At 44.3% G+C, this 20,248-nt stretch overlaps 1 protein-coding gene across 4 annotated transcripts in view; it reads left to right on the top strand.

The window, feature by feature from the left end:
* Positions 1-20,248, top strand: part of ABCA1 (ATP binding cassette subfamily A member 1) — a 123,817-nt gene that overhangs the window by 10,698 nt on the left and 92,871 nt on the right. For 3 of the 4 annotated variants that reach the window (XM_032419052.1, XM_032419051.1, XM_032419054.1), the window contains exons 2-3: positions 10,002-10,163; positions 18,346-18,439. In XM_032419052.1, the coding sequence (XP_032274943.1) occupies positions 10,098-10,163; positions 18,346-18,439 (160 nt within the window). In that variant the 5' untranslated portion in view covers positions 10,002-10,097. Of the gene's footprint in view, positions 1-5,508; positions 7,464-10,001; positions 10,164-18,345; positions 18,440-20,248 lie in introns of those variants that run through there. The other variant, XM_032419053.1, reaches the window with a different exon arrangement.

Here is a 20,248-nt window from a genome sequence, read left to right as displayed (position 1 = left end):
TGACCCGTGCTGACAGTCTTCTATTTGGGGTTGAGCCCCCAGGGGAGGTGTTCTTGGAGGGGGCATGCTTACAGGGGCTGTAGAGCCTATGTCTGGCAAATTACAGATTCTCCTTTGCTCACATGAACTCAATGAAAATGAACGTCCTTCCCGACAAATTAGAGCAGCTTTGAGGACAACCAAGTTCCAGCTTGAACTTGAGTTTCTCTGAGCACAGCTGGAAATTTTGTCATGCTTTTGGGCTAACAGAACCTTTACTTTCAATGAAATTTCTGATTTGTTAGTGTAGCGAACCTGCTTTAATTCTTTTCTCCCATTCCCATTTCAGAAGCCCTCATTCCACAAATGTTTACAGAGCCTGGAGTCCTCCTGGGCACGGGGCTCAGTATGGCAGAGAACAAGATGGTGAGACACAGTGGCTTGCCACACGTCGCTTACAATTTAGCAGGGACCACCTGATACGTCAGTACCCTGGAGAAGATTGTAGGGAGAGCTGAAAAGATGGAGGAAGTATAAGGCCTAGGTAGCAAATAGGGTCATTGACATAGAGGCCGGAGGAGGTGGGGTGGAGAGGGAAACTGAGCCAGGTGCTGAGGACTTGGAGGAAGGCAGCAGAGTGCTTGCATGAAGAATAGGAGCCGATTGCCAAGAGTGTGGAGAGAATAGTATAATTGAGTGGTAGGGGCCCCCCAAAGGGGGTTTTATGGTAAAACAATGCCAGAAGCACTACCAGGATTTCAGGGTCACCCCCCCCCAACATCTTCCCCTGAGCTGGGCACTGGGGAGAGTTCCAGTTTGTTCTAGAAGGGGAAATAGTACCTTCTGTGAACAAAGAAGAGAGAAGAGAGGTTCCTTTAATAAACTGCCCACCTTGTGTGCCCCACCCTTGATGAATGCTTCACCCTGTGAAGTCATCAGCACTAATCATTATAATAGCTACCATTTACTGGACACTTACTTTGTTCCAGGAACTGACTTAATGTTTTGTATACATTATTAGTTCTTTTTTATGGAGAGGATACAGGGGCTCCGAGTCCCTAGGGTCCCAGCGCTGATAAGTAGCAGTCAGGATTCCCAACCGGTTTTCTCTGACTCTGAAACCTCCCTTCTTTCTCTTAGGCCAGTTAATTCAAGAAAATAAGAGTTAAGGATGGTTGGGTGGAGTTTGCTGTAAAGTAGCATAGGCCCAAAGGAAGGGGAAGCCAGTGAAGGGATTTGGGTTTTTCTGCCCACAAGTCCTTTGAGCAGTTTTATAAAAATAAACCCTTTAGGCTAGGAGAAGTTTGGACATCTGAAGACGTTGACCCTTCAGAGATGTAAGCCAAACAAAATGGTTTTGCTGATATAGTCACTAAGCCTTTTATCCTAAAATTCTCTTGGAAAACCCTCCTGCAACACCGATAGGGAGGGAACATGATAGTCAAGATTTTCTGCAAATAAAGGATTGATTGCTCATGGAGACTTGCTTGTGTTTCTACAGCTCAGGGTGTTTATGACTTCAATAGTTCCTTCTCTGCAGGCCCGTCTTATTTTGGCCTTATGATGGTGGTTGAAGAAAATGTTTTTCTATGATCTATAATGTTGGCAGGTTGATTTCTTTTCAACAGGAAAGGTTCTTTTTTCCTATGTCCTAGGACCCCCCCCCCCCCCACCAGAGAGAAAGCAAATAGTTGTATTGTTTGCTAAAGTCTTCCTTTGAAGGTTGCCCTGTGTTTGTTTAATGGAAATCAGCAGGGGGAGAAGGGCTCTCTCTAACATTTTGTTAGAATTTCTCCATAATTCTACAACAGTGAAACAAGAACTTGGGTACAGGATGGATTTGCTTTTAGAAACCATGGCTCTTGACAGTCTCAGAAGTCTTGAGACTGTTTTAGCTAGTAGCAACCGCCATGTCGAGAGTGATAACTAGGATCTTCAGTTGTCCAAATATCAGTGACATGATAGAAATAGATTTAAACCTTGTGAGTCTCCTTTAAAATAAAATCATTGACAACAGGAGGAATAATGCTTCTCCAAGGCTAGTTACGGATTTGATAGCATTCGTGGATCTCTTTTGAAGTTTTTATGTATTCATTTATGTGTTCATTTCATAGCCCTCATTTTGAAATTAGCTGTTAGCAGATACTTTTGTCCAGGAAATTGAATATGTATTCCTCTGTAGACTAACTGTTAGTAATAATCAAGTGTGATGCATTTGGTATTTTTAAAAAAGGTCTCCCGGAGCCACAGATTGTTAGAATTGATAAAATTCATTGGATCTATATTTTAAAAATGGGTATTGTGATAGCAGAGCCTCTTCTAGAATGATCGAAATCTTCCAGAATGATAGACTGGCTTCCTTTTATCCTTGACTTTTTACCTTGGAGGATTTCTTACATCTTTTTGCTCCTCAAATTTGAGTATTTACATGTTACGGTTTAAGTAGGAACACACCCTCAGCGGTGGCTGAGTACCCGCATGTGGCCTTTCTGCAGGCTTCTAAAGTCCTAATGACAATTAAGGGCAGTTTCACTAAGTCTGTGGGTCCACAGGATGGTTGGGAAGTGTGAGGGGTGGAATTTAGGGGCTTAGCTAGGATGGCTCTACGGGTAGAGAGCTCGGTGGCATCTGGAGACCAGAGAAGTTAAACTGAGGCAGTCAAATGCACTTGAGGCTTACTAAAGCTCCCCAGGGTCAGCAGGGGAGAAGTCACAGCCCAAACCCCCTCCTCCCACCGCAGCAGCCCTGTCCTGTCTTCAGTCATGGGTGCAGTTAGCCTGTGACAGCCGGGTTTTCTGACTGTCAGTAATCTCACTAGCCTTTTCCCTGAATGTAGCTACTGGTCCAGAGCCATATGCTCAGAGAGATGCAATTAAAGAAAAGACCTTTTCCAAAGCAAGCATGCTCTGTTGGGCTTACGGGTTTCCTATCCTAATTTTACAGGACCCCCCACATCTCTCTGGACATGAGGGGGCATCAACATCTGTGGTTCTTGCTCTTGTATCAACATCTCATGAATAGGCAATCAGTTAAGCTTTAGTGCCAACTCATTTTCAGTTCGTATGTGATATGGTTAAATCCTGCCTGAAATCTACCTGCTGCTTTGTAGGTTACTGGCTGGCTGTTTATTGACATAAGATATCTAGATACGTTTTGTCAGGAGAGGTGGTAAGCTGTTGTCACAAATTTCAACATCTGTCTCACTCCTAGTAACTATGTAGACATTTGTCAATGAAGTAGAACATACACTTTATTTATTTGTTTATTTATTTATTTAAAATTTAGAGAGCTAACGGTGAGAAGACCACTGTTTTGGAAAAATGAAAACCAGTTGCTGACTGCATATTCTGGGTATATGAACTATTTGGGTAGAACTTGCAAGAAAAATGTGTTCCGGAGAATAAACAGAACCGTGGGAGAAATAGGATAGTGGGAAAGAGCATATAACAGTTATTGAAAAAAAGTTACTTCTTGAGAAATGTGGGGGCAGCTCTAACTCTCCGGGTTGAATCTGGGCAAGTCATTTGCTTTTTGGAGGCTTCAGCTTCTCTATAACGTTGGGGAAGGGGTGTGGTGGGAACGGGTCTCCAAAACCACATCGAACTCTATCTGCTCACGAGACCATTGGCTGGAGTAGGGCCTCGTGAGGGCTTGTTCTCTTCTGCCTAGAGGGGCCAACTTCTCTGCCCCAATGGGAAGTGGTGTCCCTGCCAGGTCCCTGCCTGAGGATGGTCCTCCTCTGGCACATGCCTTGGCTGAGGGGTGGTGTCCCACTACCCCCCCTTCCTGTGCCCCGCCGTCCCGCCGTAGATGGAAGCTCAGCTCTGTGGCTGCAAGGCCCAGCTTCACGTGCTCCCAGTGTTCTTGCTGGAAGGAAAACGACCAACCAACCCTTTGGTAACTGCTGAGACTAGGAGGAGTTCCTGGCAGCAGTGCAAACATGTGCATTTTTGTCCCCCCCGTTATGTTTCCGTAGACAGATTTAACGCTTGAGAACGGTAGAAGGCAGTCACGGGAAGTAGTTCCTGTTTTTCTCTTGGCTTTGCCAAGTGGGGAAAAAACCCTCCTACCTTGTCTTTTTAGCAGGACTTCCTCTTTCTCTCCCCTTGTTTCTACTTTATATTTCCCATCGCTTTTTGAAACCTATATGTGACGTTCAAAAGTGCCACAGGTTTTGGTGAGGAAAGGGGTGGGTGGGAGAGCAGTGGGGTAGGTGCTGACTGGGGTCCTATACTTTCCTCTTCACACCAAGCTTCCTGTAAACCTGTAATTATAGTTTTGTTTTTTCTTTTGTCAGCGTTACTGAGTCTGTCTGACATTCTGGCTTTTGGTTTGGGGAAAAGTTGAAAGAATTCACGATCGCAGCTGTCATCTGGTGACCCTTTTGCCAGCAGCACAACCCAGTGTCATTTCACTATCCTAAAGGCACTTCCTCAGAAAGGACTTACCCCTCTCCCCCATACTCTCCCCCGACTCTGCTTTATTTTTCTTCATTACTCCTGCTACCCACTGCCTTAACAACCCATGCGGTTTGTCTGTCTTCCACCTAGAATAGAAGTTCCACAAGAGCAAGAACTTTGCCTCTTTTGTTCACTGCAGAATCTCCAGTGTCTAGAACTGCACCTGGCCCATAATAGGCACTTAATAAATATTTATTGTGCTAATGGGACCCTCGCAGAGTGAAGGCTTCCTTGTTCGTGGAATGAATATGCAGTGAATATTTTATCCACTGTTCACCTTGCTAGTGAATCACAATAATCAGACTTTATACTATACAGTTCTCAGGTCCTCCCAGGCGTGACTGGACTTGTGGAGTAGATTAACTATTATAATGGAAGGCAGGTGATTTTTGGGGGGAGGGGGTGAGGTTATTGATGTAGAATTTACATAGAATTAAATTTACCCTTTTAAAGTGTACAGTTTGATGAGTTTTGATAAATGTCTATAGTTGTATAACAACTACCACGATCATGATATAGAATATTTCCATCACTCAGTGCTCCTTTTGCAATCTATTTTCACCTCCACCCACTACCAGGGATCTGTCCTCATTGTTTTACCTCTTCAGAATGTCATGTAGATGGGAGTCCTATGGTAGGCAGTCGCTTGTGTCTTATGTATTTCCCTTAGCATATGGCTTTTGAGATTCATCCATGCTGTTGTACCTATCAGTAGTTTGTTCTTTGCTTATTGCTGAGGAGTAGTCCATTTTAATTTATCCCTTAGTTGATGGACATTTGGGTTATTTTCAGTTTTGGCTATTCCATAAGACTTCTATAAACATTCACACACAAGTCTTTGTGTGAACATAGGCCCTCCTATCTTTTGGGTAAATACCTAGCATGAGGTGGCTGGGCTGTATCATAAGTCTGTGTGTAACTTTACAAGAAATTGCCAAACTGTTTTACAAAGTATCTGTTCCATTTTACATTCCCATAAGCAGTATATACGAGTTCCAGTTGCTTCACATCCTTGCTAGCACTTCAAAATTTTAAAAATCTTAATACTTCCAGCAGATGTGTAGAAGTATTTACACCTACCTAATGGTCTTAATTTGCATGTCTCTGCAACTAATGATGTTGAGCACGTTTGCTTATTTGAGAAGGTTATGTTTTAGCAGTCTGTTGTATTCTCTAGATACTAATAATTTTATAGTATCAGTGGCATTTGAAGTGAAAATTTCTTTAAAAAATTGGTTAAAGATTTGAAAAGTCATGGATCACCTGGGTTGCTCAGTCGGTTAAGTGTCCAGCTCTTGATCTCAGCTTAGGTCTTGATCTCAGGGTCATGAGTTCAAGCCCCACACTGGGCTCCACACTGGGCATGGAGCCATCCTAAAAACAAACAGAAGATTTGAAAAGTCACTTCCTCTAGGTCCATACAGTACAAAAGAAGGTGAGGGCGTGAAAACTATGTTACATTTTGGCAAAGGATGGTCCACCTGAGTGACTGATGACGAGAGCCAGAGAGGGAGAGCACCTAGGACTTGAGCATGGAGATTGGCAGAAGGCAGATTTCATGGCTCTGCTAGCCTTGGGACGGCTTGCTTGGGCCTTAGCTAAACCTGGTGTTTGTGGGAAGTAGACCTCGATTTAATTACATTTTCCCGAATGCCCCAGGAGTCAACCTGGGAAAGCTCAACAGTCCTTTGTGGCCGGGGAGTGTTTGGTAGAAGCCTGCTGAACCTAGAGCTCCCTCTCTGGGGACAATTTGCCGGAATCAGTTAATCAAGCTTGAGAAATCAGTTACCGCAGGCCCAGGAATGCCACCACCCTGACATTCTGAAACCCTATTTCTCTTGTCCCTCTCTTAGTTAATTAATTAAGCAAACATTCCCTGACTGCTTACCGCATGCCAGGTACTAGGAAAACAGTGATGAAGAGAACAGGAGTGGTCCCTGCAGACTCAGAATGTGAGAGAAATGCTTCAAGGGAAAACAGAGGCAGCCCTGGGAGCACCCAGGAGGGGCTCCTAACCCAGCTGTCAGTGCAGGGGAGGTCATCAGGGCAGGATCCCAGGCAAGAGGCAGCTAAATGGAGACCTAAGATTGAGGAAGAGTTAGCCAGGCTGACAGTGCTGGGAGAAAGGGAAGGGTTTCCAGGACAGGGAAGACACCAAGGAGTCCCAGTGGTAGGAGAGAGTGTGGCCCATTCAGAGCCCGTAAGTAGTTTCTTCTGGGCACGATTTAGAAGGTGGGAGCAGCACGAGAGAAGTAGGAATCACCAGGGAGACTGGCTAAACCACGACACAGATTGGACCTCATCCTCAGGGCGGTGGGGAGCTGGCCAAGGGTTCTAAGAGGGGGAATAGCATATGTGGATTTACAGTTTAATCGAGGAACTGCAGCTGCTTTGTGGTAAATGGATGGGAGGGGGACAAGACTGGAGGCAGGGACACCGGTGAATTGGCTACTGTGGTCACCCAGGAGTGGGATGAGAGTGGCCTGTTGACTGGCGGCGATTGTGAAGTAGGACCCTTTCCAGCCAGTAACTGGAAATGTGCATAAGGGCAGGAGCAAGTGTGGGACTGACTTTGAAACATTGAGAAATCTGGTACATAGTACTGCATTCTTTTTGGTTTTGGTTTATTTGTTCACTTCCTTGGAAAACTGATGTAGAAATGTCCCTTTGGCTTCAGTTACCTGAGCAGAGGGGTTTGGGCATTGCCAAACCCTCCTTTGTGGACAGAATTGCTCCAGCAGCGATCGCTGTGTTCTAAAGTGGGAGGAGGGGATTATGCAGGAGGCCAGGGCCATGCTAAGGTGCGTGGGGGATTTGGGGGAAGAAGCCTGCCTGCTTGTACCCAGCAAAGCCAGAGTAGTGCTGCGCTGGGCTACTTCTTCCTAACAACCTTCTCTGTATGTCTCTTGGAGGGTCCCTGGGCCCAGAACCCTTGTCTGGAGATCCAGAAACTCTACTTCTGGGAAAATAGTCTCCAAAAAAACCTCTTCCTGGCCTTTCTCAACTCACGCACACTCTATCAAGGTGTGTCTTCTTTTCCTCTAAGATTTTCCACTCAGATTGGCCGGGGGGGGGGGGGGGGGGGGGGGAGCGATGGTGGTGGTGGTTTCTGTGCTCTGGTTTGGCCATGGGGGTCTCTAACACTAGGCTATTTAGATTTTATCTTTCCTACTTGGTTCCTCCTACCTTTCCAGAAACCCATGATGGGTTTGCTAGAAGTAATGGAATAGAAATGAATGCTTGGACAGAACATAACCATTGCTCTGTTAGAAGGTCCTGATAGAGAGAAGTGGGGGAAGGGAACTCATTTCTTTGGCATTTACAGTACGCCATGTACTGTGTCAGGAATTTATTTATATATTTTCTCATTTAGTCCTTCAAACATCATGCAAGGTAGGTATTGTCATCTGCATTTTTTTGATGAGGAAATTGATGCCGGAATATAAAGGCTTGGCCAAGGGCACATAGTTGGGAAGCTGGGGCTAATTCCTACTGGGGCTCTTTCTGCTACGTTAATTGTCCTTTTTAAATTACAAACTTGCATTCCAGCCTCCTCACTGTTACCTTGGGGATCTGAAAAGATTCATGTAGCTTCTAAATCAACCAGGTGATTCCTGGAGAGCAGCTTTTGCATGAGAAAAATCTAGCTAATTATTTATTTCAGTATTTCTGGAAGGTAGGCCCTATCCTAGGCCACTTACAAAACAGTTTGGGATTACAAACATGTCTCATAGTGGCATCCTGGCTCTCAGTGCCTGGGAGGTCAGTTGACATCTTTAAACAACAAATTGGGAACAGAACCGAGGCATTGCTGATTTAACTCTTCTTTCGGGGGTGAGAAATTTTGGGGACCTGTGTCCTAGAGATTTGCTGAGCAAATGACAAAGAAAAGAAATAAGTCCTAAAGCTTGAATATTTTGGAGGAATTCCCGATTTGTTGGATTGTCAATGAATGAATTAAAATACATAATGTAATAGTAGGGTCACTCCTTCTTCTCAGGCACTGAAAACTCCCTCCAATCTCTTTTCTTCTCTAGAGGTTTTAAATGCAAGTCCTTGAGGGGTAGGGGACAAAAGAGTAAAATCCTGCTAGAGGCTGAGCTTTGCACTGAGATCTCATTTGGACTCACAGATTTTTAGTCCAATACTTGGTTTTGTACTGGTAAGTGGTCACTGCATTCATTCTTTTTTGCTGTTTGTTCCTCATGCCTAATATCCCACTTCCACCTCTGCCCCACTAGGGGCCACAAGGATAAACTGAGCGATTTAGAAGTAAAGCTGGTTTCTGGTTTCTGCCCAGAGTTCATGACTACCAGGTGCCCGCAGGGCCCAGCTTTGACCTGTGTGTCCCTCCCTTCTTCTACTTTTCACTTTCTGCCCCTTCCCCAACTTCTAATTTTAGCACGGCTACTCAGTATAAATTCCAGCATTTAGTAAATACAGTTGTTGAGTGGGCAGCTGGGACACACAGAATGTTGTACCCCCATGTCTGAGAACCATCCCTGCCCCCAGCATGGGAAGCAGTCCTCCAAGGAGGTACCCGCGGCACCTGACACGGAGTGGCGGGCCCCCGTGTACAGGTGCAGGTTGAACAGAGCCAGGGTGTGCATACGGCTGGGCGGTGGGAGCTTGTTGCTCTCACAGGTGATGCTCTCCGCCTGCCTTAGCCGACTTGTTTCTCCACGGGGAATGGTTTTCTTTCCACAGGCACGCAGCACTGGGATTGTCCCCATCACCTGGGAACCAGGTGTCAATGGCACTTCCTTGGTGTTTCTTCACCGTCTTCTAAGACGCACTTTCTAGATTGGGAAACTGCTTTCTCGATGGTGCCATTTATCATTTGAAGGACACAACTGTGTGGCCAGATGAAAATGTAGTCCGCAGCAAATTTTTTTTTTTTTTTTTTTTTAAAGATTTTATTTATTTATTTGAGACAGAGAGAATGAGAGAGAGAGAGCACATGAGAGGGGGGAGGGGTCAGAGGGAGAAGCAGGCTCCTTGCTGAGCAGGGAGCCCGATGTGGGACTCGATCCAGGGACTCCAGGATCATGACCTGAGCCGAAGGCAGTCGCTTAACCAGCTGAGCCACCCAGGCGCCCCTAGTCCGCAGCAAATTTTTAAGGAATAGCATAAATTACTGCAGGGCTGAGGCAGAGTTTATAAATGTGGCTAACATTTTATGTGAAGGGAGGCATTTTCTTGGAGGGGTGAGGCAGGTCTCTGGGATTCCAGGATGCCATTTCCAGCCTCAGTGTTTTGACCAAACACTCAAGTCTGTTTTCATAAGTGCGTTTTTCACTCCCAGACGATCACACCAATGGGGCTAAAATGGTTAGGATTATAATGACTGGCTTCCAGCCTGCTGCCAGAAAGCTTCCGGAGTCCCCGTTTACCGGAGAACCCCGAAGCCAAAGGTTGGGGACTCGGGACTTCCTGGGAGCAGTGAGGACACGGATCCGGGTATTGAGGTCTCAGGTGAGGGGGCTGGAGTAACAGCCCTCACTGGCGTCTGGCTTTGCCGCAATCACTGATCGCGCTCTCCCCTCCTGCTTTATCTTTCAGTTAATGACCAGCCACAGCGGCCCTGCATGAGCTGCGGCCACAGTCTCCACGGGCTCCTGAGCCACACGCGCTGCGGGGGGTGCCCACGGAGGTAACATGGCTTATTGGCCTCAGTTGAGGTTGCTGCTGTGGAAGAACCTCACTTTCAGAAGAAGACAAACTGTAAGCCTGGGTCTCTCCGGTTCGGGGAAGGGATGGGGTTCTCCCCCGCTTTTCTTCATGGTTTTGAGTTGGGGGTTGGAGGAGGGAGGAGAGGGAATCTTCTTGGTTTTCTCAGAGGGACCGAATGAATCTGGCCCTGGTGGGCACAGGTCCCTGTGGTCCTGAAATAGCCCTGTTGCTTATCAGAGAGGGAAGATCAGCAGCCAGGCAGAAACGTTAGCTTTAGTATGTGTGCCTAGTGCCCAGGCACGAGTTCTGACCTCTGGAATCTGGCACAGAGTTGCCCCTGACCGTCCCACTCTTTCCCTTTACTGCAGCCCTGGGGGCCACCTGGCTCTCCAAGAGCACCCGAGGGCCCTGTATTTCTGGGAGGTGGGAATGAAGTGAGTTAACGGCCCAGCTCTTAGGGAGAGACTGGATCTCTTCGTGTCAGTGTGGACTCTGTCAGCTCGGACTGCTAGCCTGGAGGAATATAAAACTCAGATTTGTTTGATTTCTCTGGAGGGTTCTAAGCCACTCACTTCCTGGATGGGACACAGAATTCTTTGCGTAATCCTGAGAAGATCATCTTTAATGCTCGGGTGAATGGTATTTTTACAAGGAGGAAGGGGAAGGCTGTGAGGCATGGTGAGCTCCCTGAAGCTCAGACATCAGCTCTTGGCTTGTCTATCTACGAACACTCTTGGACACACCCCGTCTAGTCTCCTGGGTTTAGCTGCACTGCTCTGTAGTTGGCTTCTTTTTTTTTTTCCTTAAAGATTTATTTATTTATTTTAGAGAGAGAGCACGTGCAGGGGCTGTGGGCAGAGGGAGAAGGAGAGAGAATCTCAAGCAGACTCCCCTGCTGAGTGCAGAGCCCAACATGGGGCTCTCTCTCACAACCCTGAGATCATGGCTTGAGCCGAAATCAAGAGGCGGACACCCAACCGACTGAGCCACCCAGCCAACTACAAGCCCCTATAGTTGGCTTCTAAATCTGTTTCCCGCTTTGCTTTTTTCTGAGTTCTAAGCCTGTGTCCCCACTGGGCTGTCTTAACTAGGCTTAACATGTTTATAACCAAAATGATCATCTTTCTTAGACTCAAAGAGCCATAAGAGACCTTTGAGAGAATTTAATTAGTGTTTCTCAAACTAGAATAATCCTTGGACCTTTTTTAGAAGTACAAAAATGTCAAGGTCCCCTTGTGTTCACGAAATTTCTTTTTTATTGTAATGTTACTTAAATGTGTACATATGTGACACTAGATATAAACCTCTGTACTTACAGGCTATCATACAACCATATGGACCCATGCATACTTACAAATGAAATGCAAACAATATTGCAAAACCAATACAATTCAAATTAACATTGTTAATGGAGTAAGACATCTGCCCTTGTTCAGCTGAAACCAAACCGTAGGTCGTAATGTGAATATGGTAGTGAAGGCCGTAGTGCAGATTCTTTTGAGGTTGGACAGTCTGTATTACTATGTGCTAATGATTCCATTCCTCAACCACTTTTCCAGTGACCTTCATTTGATGTCATTTGGCTTCCATTTGGTCCAATCTCATCATTTATAAATTGTGTCTGCATCTGTTCCTTTCTCATTAGTCTGCCACAATTATATTGCTGCCAACGCAATCACAGACACAAATATAAACTTAGGCTTTGAAATCTTGTGCCAGAAGTAGTTACAAAGTAGGCATTCAGAAAATTCAGTTATATTTATTTGAATTTGTTTAGATGACCCCTGAAATGAAAACACAAAATGTTTAAAATCCTCAACAGAGACCTCATATTTAATCCCTCAGGAATATATATTCTAGTCTGAGAAACAATGATTTTTTTTTTTTTTTAGCCCCTCATGTTACAAATGGGGACCTGAATCTTAAGGTTACTAGTCAGAGAGTGGAAATTAGAATCTATGTAGCCTACCTGTCTTGGTGATAATAGATAGTAAAGTATAACATATTATTATATAATATAATGAAAGCAAACACTTAGAATGAGTTTCCATGTGCTAGGCACCTAAATGGGTTATTAATTGGATTAATTCTTTAGAACCCCATGAAGTACTGTTATTTCCTTGTGTGGTAGCTGGGGTACTTGAAGTAGAGAGAGTTTAAGTAATCTGTCTGAGGTCCACATCACTGGTCAGGAGCAAATGTAGGGTTCAGATCTAGATAACCTGACTTTAGCATTGGTACTCTAAATCACTATGTCAAATTGCTTTTCAGTAGTATCATTATTTTTTCTATTTTCAGTCTCAAAATCTTGGCGTTTCTGACCTTTTTCCTCACCTTTGCTCCTGTTTCTCAGGGCTGTTCCCAGCTCCTGGTGTTTCCAGGTCCTGTGTGTTCATCACCTGTCCTCACTTCTTAACTACGGTGTGGTCTGGGTCCCCTGCCTCTTCTCATCCTTGTGGTGGCAGCTCACATAATGGGAAACTGTGTCTGTCATAGTGTGTCCGTTAGCCACTGAGTGGTGGAAAGAATTGTATCATCTTAGCAAAGAAAGCAGGGCTCAAGGGTAGTCCAGTCTTTGATTGATTGATTGATTGATTGGCAGGCTTTGCTTTGTCTGCACTGAAGGTTTAATGCCCATGGATCTTAAGTGCTGACTAGTAGCTACTTCCCAATCCACCTGGCTTGGATTTCTGGATTATATTGTTGAGACAATAGGACTTGTTAAGCATTTTGGTGCCACTTTGTTAGCTCACATAGTCAGAACCAGCCCTGCCCACTAGGCAGGGGGAGAAGCTCCATGATAGTTCTTGCTCACAATGTGTGGAAAATCATTGCTTGTTTCCCATTTTCTCAGATCCTAAAGTATACACCCTCGATCCCAGAGCCTGGCACCCAGCATATGCTGAAATCGTATTTGCTGAATGAGTGGTGAATGTGTCAAATGGGCCATCAGTTTGCACATCTCAGGAGGCTCCCCTGTTGTAGGGGCCTTGTGTGCTGCTTCCGGGAAGAATGTGTGAAAGCTTGGAGCTGAACAGTACACTCCAGAATAACCCCGTGGAAAGGCAGCATTTGCCCTTTCTCTCTGTGTCCTTGTTTGCTGATGAATCCTGGGGACCTCTCTTGTGCCCCCATTGTCCCCTCATGGGGACCATCAACCAGGGTTAGCTTTCCGTTGTTGGGCAAAGAATACACTGAGTTGCGAAAGTTGGGGGCAAAGCTCAGTTTGGGTCCAAAGTAACGGTTAACTTGTGTGGGTGGCAGTCATTCAGCACAAACAGGGCTTGGGACAGGAAGGGCGAGGGGCTTGAGAGTTCTCAGGATCCTCATCTGGTTTCAGGCTGAGCCAGAGGCCAAGGTCCCATGGAACAGATGGGACAGTGTGGCCATATGGCCTCTCTCTTTTGCCTTTGCTACTAATTGTCTCCATGAGATCTGATTAGCCATGTGGCTGGGAAAATATGTAATTCTGATTTTTGCATAGAGTATCAGTATTTGGACATCGGTTAATGATAAGGAATAAACTATCAAATAAATAAAAATTAAAACTCCTCATTTAAGAGCCAGTAGAGAATTTTCCAGGGTAGATGAAAAATTTCCACATTCCCTCCCCACTTCCAGTTCCAGCTGATACATTTCTTTTTTTTTTTTAAGATTTTATTTATTTATTTGACAGAGAGAGACAGTGAGAGAGGGAACACAAGCAGGGGGAGTGGGAGAGGGAGAAGCAGGCTTCCCGCCGAGCAGGGAGCCCGATGCGGGGCTCGATCCCAGGACCCTGGGAGCATGACCTGAGCCGAAGGCAGACGCTTAACGACTGAGCCACCCAGGCGCCCCAAGCTGATACATTTCTTCCTTGTCCTTGTTCCTGGCCTGGTAGTGACGGTTCAAATCCAGATAGTAATTCTAATTTTTATTTAATTCTAATGCAGTTCTAATTCCAGCTTGGCCACCATGTGCCTCAGTGGCTGAGGGAAACCCACTTCTCTTGAGTTTTAGTTTTGTCTTCTGTGGAATGAAGAAAGTTAGAACACAGCCATTTACTGTTTCATTTGGATGCATATTTATTGAGCATCTACTACGTGGGGGCAGCGTGCTGGGTGTACAGTGGTGAATCAGGCAGACGTGATCCTTGCCCTCGCAGAGCTTACTGTTCAGTGAGGGAAGCAGATATGAGATACATGATCACAGAAGTAAACATAAAATAACAAACCGTGTTAGGTGTTAGGAGAAAATAAATCAGACAAACTGTGGCACTGTGTTAGATCCCACCCGGCTATGGGTAGGGACTTAATTTAGGATGGAAAGTTAAAACAGGTAAGCCGAGAGCCCTGAAGTTCAAGCCAGGGAAGATCAGGAGCTCAGAGATGAGAAGCACCATATTCCAGGTAGAGAGAGAGAAGGTGTGAAGGCCATGGGGCCGAATGCATGCTCCTGAGTCAAGGAACAGAGAAGCCAGTGACACTGGTGGGGTGAATGAAGGCTGGCTGGAGATGAACTGGGGATCGGCAGGGCCAGGTCATGCCTGGCCTTGGAGCTGGGGAAGGGCAGCTGAATTTTATTTTATGTACAGAAGAAGTCTCTCAGGTGGATGGGTCATGATTATGAGGATCAGATTGTGTGGTCCTTGGCACTGAAGGGACTTGAGCGACAATAGCCCAAGGCGACAGTTGTAATCCTCACATGTATATGTACCATTTTACGTTCTGTTTTCTTCCTCCACTTGACATTATCTGGTGTGTATGTTTCCATATTTCCAAATAATCTTCATAGTTACAATACTGATTGTTGGTGTGTAGACTGCGTTTTGTAGTTTTGACATGCTTTTATATCCATTATCTTCTTAAATTTCAAAACAATTCTGAGAGGCATGCATTAAAATCTGTGTTAGTAAGAGAAGGATTTTTTGGCCCTAGCATCGCAGGATGCCATTGACATTCCTGGTAGTTTTACAGTAATCCACCAGTGTAGTTTTAATTTGATAAATTCATACCCTGTTGCCAACATTTGAATGTTTGTTTATTAACTCTCTGGGCCTCAGTGTCCTCATCTGTAAATGGGTACAAAAGCACAAGGGGGTCACTAGAACTGGGTTCAAGTGCTGGTGCACTCTGTTACCAGGTTGCGGGTGATAACCTCTCCAAACCTTAGCTTCATGGTAAGAACGCAACCTATCTCACAGAGTCATTATGAGAATTAAATATTAGAGATGAGATATGTAAAAATACCTGGTATGCAGTAGGTGCTCACTATTGGCTGTAACTGTTATAATTCACGTGACCTTGGTGGAACCAGTTGATGTTTTGTGACCTTGCCACTAATGCGGTCATTTCCCACCGGGGCCACGTGCTGTTTCAATGCCATGTGGCCTCTGGAGTTGGGCAGAACTAGCAGTTAATCATAACTCTGCCTCTGTCTCCATGACTTAGCCCTCCTTGAGCTTTAGCCTTGCCACATATAAAATGGGGACAGTAATTGTTCCTACACCACAAGGCTGTTTAGAGGATTAAATGAGATAATCCATATGTAATGTGCCTACTACATACTGGACTCTAAATAAAAAAACGGTAGCTATTTATCCTAAATGTACAAATAGTAACTTCAGAGTGCCAAGGTTGGTGACTATCTTACTTATACTCTTCATTTAATTTTGTTTTTGTTTTTTTTCTGAATTCATTATTCTTTTCTGAGTTCATTCACAGTTAATGCCATTTTTTAAAAGTTTATTCCTGTTTGTTCATATTTGTAAGTGATTTTATGTAGCTGTAAGCTTGTAATGCATACAGTTTTGTGTTCTGCTTTTTTCACTTAGTGTTACATGGTTAATAGTGTCTGTGTTTCATAGATGTAAGGACAGCATAATATATTGTCCAGTAGATGTACCATAATTTAATCATTTCCCCAGTACTGTGCAACTAAGTTGTTTCCAATATTTTGTAATTACAGTGTTTCAGTGGATGAATAACTTCATGTATATAGCTTTTTGATATTTTAAATTTAGTTCTGTAGGATGAATTCCTATGCACGTTACTTGGTCAAAGGGGATAAACGTGTCTTTTGACTACGTATGGTCAAATTGCTTTCCCAGACAGCTCAACTGATTTATATTTCCATCTTTATTATTTCATAAACTTCAGTTCATTCTCCTCCTCAGTCTTTTTTAAGACTTTCTATGTGGCAGGCTTAGTGAGAAGAAAGTGACAGTGGGGGAGAAAGTCCTTTTGAAGTAGGGCCCCTGCTGTACCAAGTGCTGGTGAAGGCACGGAGTACCTGGGAGGCTCCAAGGAGGGACTTCCAACTCTGCTGGTAGAAGAGACCAAATGTCATTGAAAGCTTGGAGATTTCAGTGTGTGTTGCCTCTTTGGGATTATTTATAGAAATATTAGGAAGTCCAGCCATGTCTTTGGTCTTGGAGACCCCATTGAGAGCATGCTTCCAAAGAGGGACCCATTTATACCCCCACCCCCCATCACCCCCCTACGCCACCATGTGCTATGAAATAGTATAAATTATTCTTCATGGTTATATGGTAACAGTGGATTTTTGTTCCATTCAAGAAGTAATACATGCTCATTATGGAAGAATTAGGAAACACAGGAAAGTGTTTAAAAAAAAAAAAAAAGTCACCCATGTTCTTATCACCCCAGGACATCTACTATTATCATCTTTGTATTTCCTTCCAAAAAGAAGATTTTAAAAAAGACTTTAATGGGTAATCATACCGAAGGTCTTTGGAAATTAAAAATGGGTTGTTTAAAATACCAAAATGCAACCACAAATGATAAACAAAAAAGCAAAAACACTCTGAAGCACCAGCAAGAGCAGAGAGTTTAATTAATTATGATCTTTTCACAGGATGGAATATCAAAATGGCCATTAAAATCCATTTTTAAGAGAATATCTTGTCATGGAAAATACTCCCATTGTAATGTTAAATGAAAAAGCAAAACACAAAATTATATATGCTGTATAATGTCAGTTTTGTAGAGAAAAATATTCATGTATGCATAGAAAAAAAAGACCAAAATATTAATAGGGGGCACTGTTAGCTCAGTTTACTAGGGATTATCTTTGGAAAGTAGGATTAAGGGTGATTCGTATTTACTTTTTCCTACTTTTCTAGAATTTTTTAATTTCAAATTTTCCACTAAAAATGTATGGACTTAAAGATCAAGAAAAAAAATTCTGTTTGAAAAAAAAGGGGGGGATTTCAGGCCAGTGTTCTATTGATTTTGTGGTTCTGCAGCCACAGTTTTAATTACTCATAACCACAAGGCCCCGTGACTCTTCTGGGCTCTTTGGTGTTCATCCTAATTAGAACCTCAGAGTCTAGAAATGAAGGGAATGAAAGAGGTGAGAGTCTTCGGGCAGTGTAACTCACCCCTGGTTCAATAAAATGATGTCTTAACGATTTCCATCTTGTCCCTGGGCTTATTTATCCCTTGGCAACTCACTGAGGCAGGGTTTTCCTTTAGAGACACTGCACTGTTTTAACCAGAGTGGATCATGCTTACTTGTAAGTTTAATGATCTTCTAACCGACTGGAGAAGGTGATACGGAGACCCTGATAGACAGGGAAGGAGAACTTTGCACTTTTCCCAGCTCTTTCCAGTCCTGGAGGCACAAAGGTCCATATGGAACCCTGTGTCAATTTCCATTGTCCTTTGGAGCCTTAGCCCCACTGTGTGTGCCGTTTAAGGAGCGGAGGTGGTGTGTTGAGCCCAGCAGGTTGCCCCGCCCTCTCCTTTCCACTAAAGGTCCTTCCCTACCTGACACTGCCCGAGGGCTGGGAATGCAAAGCTGACTGAGTGCTTGCCTTCAGGGTGCTCCTATTGCCTGAGGAAGCCAGTGGTGGGTGATTTCAGGCTGGAGGAAAAGGCTCTGGGAGGAATATGCGTGGGTTACTGTTACAGGAGAAGGGTTTCTCACTTAGCCTGAGATTTTAGTCAAGGAAATGGTGCTGGAGTGTGTTGAAGAATGAATAGGAAGTAATGAGCCAGATGAAGCAGGATAGGAAGGGTTTTCCCTTTCTTCAGGAGAACACAGAGGTGTGGAATAGTATGTTATGAGAACTGCAAACAATTCAGCATTGATAAAGCCTGGAGAGTAGTGGGAGAGGCTGAAGAGCCCATCAGTTGTTTAATTAACAACTGTGGATTTCCCAAAGCCCAGTAGAGTTAAGCATCCATGTTATTTTTTAAACTCACAGTGCTCTGTCTTATTTCCCCCTCAGTGTCAGCTGTTGCTGGAAGTGGCCTGGCCTCTGTTTATCTTCCTGATCCTGATCTCCGTCCGGCTGAGCTACCCACCCTATGAACAACATGAATGTGAGTATCTGAGCGTCCCGCGTCAGACTGCTGGCACGCGACATCCAGGCAGCGGGCACGGACTACATTTGTCCTAAGCCACTATCTCTAGGAAACACCGCACATGGTTTGGAATAGAAGCGCTTCCTGTTTTCTGATAAGGCGTGAACTCAGGAAACCATTTTCAGTCCTAACCAATGGTGATAACAGTAATTATAATAATAGCCAACATCTGTTTCATGCATTTTAGATCATGAAAGTAAAAGCAGCTTACCGATAAGTCAGAGGATGGTGATTAAAAGAGCCCCCTGAGGCAGTGCCTTAACTCAGCTCTCATCTGGACCCTGCCAGGTTTTGTTTTTTTTTTTTTTTTTTTTTTTCATATGCATTACATCTTTATTGCACAGTTGCAAATCAGGAACATATCATTTTAAGCAGCATTTGTATAGGACTGCTCAGATTGCCTAATATGATTTCATTGGATTGTCATAACAACCTTGTATAATAGACCCTCATTGTTAGCGTTTGCTTTAATTTCTCGATAAGTAAATTGGGGCTCCAAAAAGTGCAGGACTTGCCCTAGGTCACACATCTAATAAGTGACACAGAGGAAATCGAGCTCCAATCATCTGACTCCCGGGCATGTGTTTGGGTGATGGCCTATATAGTGAGGGTAGAAAATACAGTAGTGGCTAAGAATACAAACTCTCAATGTCAGGTGACCTGGGTTTGAATCCTGGCCTCGACACTTACTAGGTATATCACCCTGGGCAAGTGACTTCACTTCTCTGTACCTGAGTGTCCTCAAATTTATCAAAGGGGAATGACGACACCTACCCCATGTGGTTGTCCTGGGTGTCATTCTGTCATCACCATCTTTGTCTCCTGGCTAGGCTCATTGGATGGACTGACTGCAGAAATGTCCCAGTCTGAAGGGTCAACATTTATGTGGGAGGTTTTACTGGGACCTCTGTTCCATTGCTTCGGTGCCTTTTCTTACCATTAGCTAGCTCCGCTCACAGCCCGCCAGCTGCGCAGGATATTTTTGCAGAATATTGTTCTTCAGGGAAGAGATGGGGTTAAGGACACCTTTTAATTGTGTTCTTAGGCTGGTCCCATCTCTCTCACAGCACATAGTGGCAGTTTTTTACCTGCTAATTTGCTAATACATCTTACACATATTGAAGTTTAAAAAGATCCGAAATCCACAAAACCTCAAGAACATTCTACCAGATGCGTTTTTTCTGATTTCGCCAGAAAGGAAAAGAGCATAAAATGAAATATATGCTCAATTTGTGGGCCTGGGATGTAATTCTGCTTTTTCTTTTGGTGCCCCAAAGATTAATGAACAAATGCATATTTGATTTTATTTTAGCATTACTGTAAGCTTCACTGAAGTACATGTTTTAGGGTTTTAGGGAAAACTCAGCCTTTTTATCTGCTAGGCTGTGCTCTCTCAGGAATGATCACAAGCAGGCAAGACGGTGTAGTGGAAATAGTGCGTACCTTGGCATCAGACGAATTGGGGTTTGTTTGGATCCTTGCTACACCTCTTGCTGAGGTCATGACCTTGGGCAAGTTGTTGAATTTTAACCCAGATCTCTCTAGATCTAGATTATAGATTCTAAGAAATGTGAAATTGCTATACTTACAGAAGGCAGATGCGACTTTTGCCCCCACCTGTGCACTTCTTACAACCTTACCCTCCTATTCTCACCACCTTTTAGGGACCTAGCTAGAAGGGCAGAGAGCTAAGATGAAGCCTGCAGAGGTGTCTTGTGCCTGGGAACAAAAGATGGGTGTTTAATTCTTCCCCATAAATCTTTCCGA

This window comes from Phoca vitulina, unplaced genomic scaffold (genome assembly GCF_004348235.1).
Source record: "Phoca vitulina isolate PV1807 unplaced genomic scaffold, GSC_HSeal_1.0 scaffold21, whole genome shotgun sequence".
NCBI lineage: Eukaryota > Metazoa > Chordata > Mammalia > Carnivora > Phocidae > Phoca > Phoca vitulina.
Note: the sequence above shows the minus strand (reverse complement) of the source record. Positions and strands in the feature narration are given on the sequence as shown.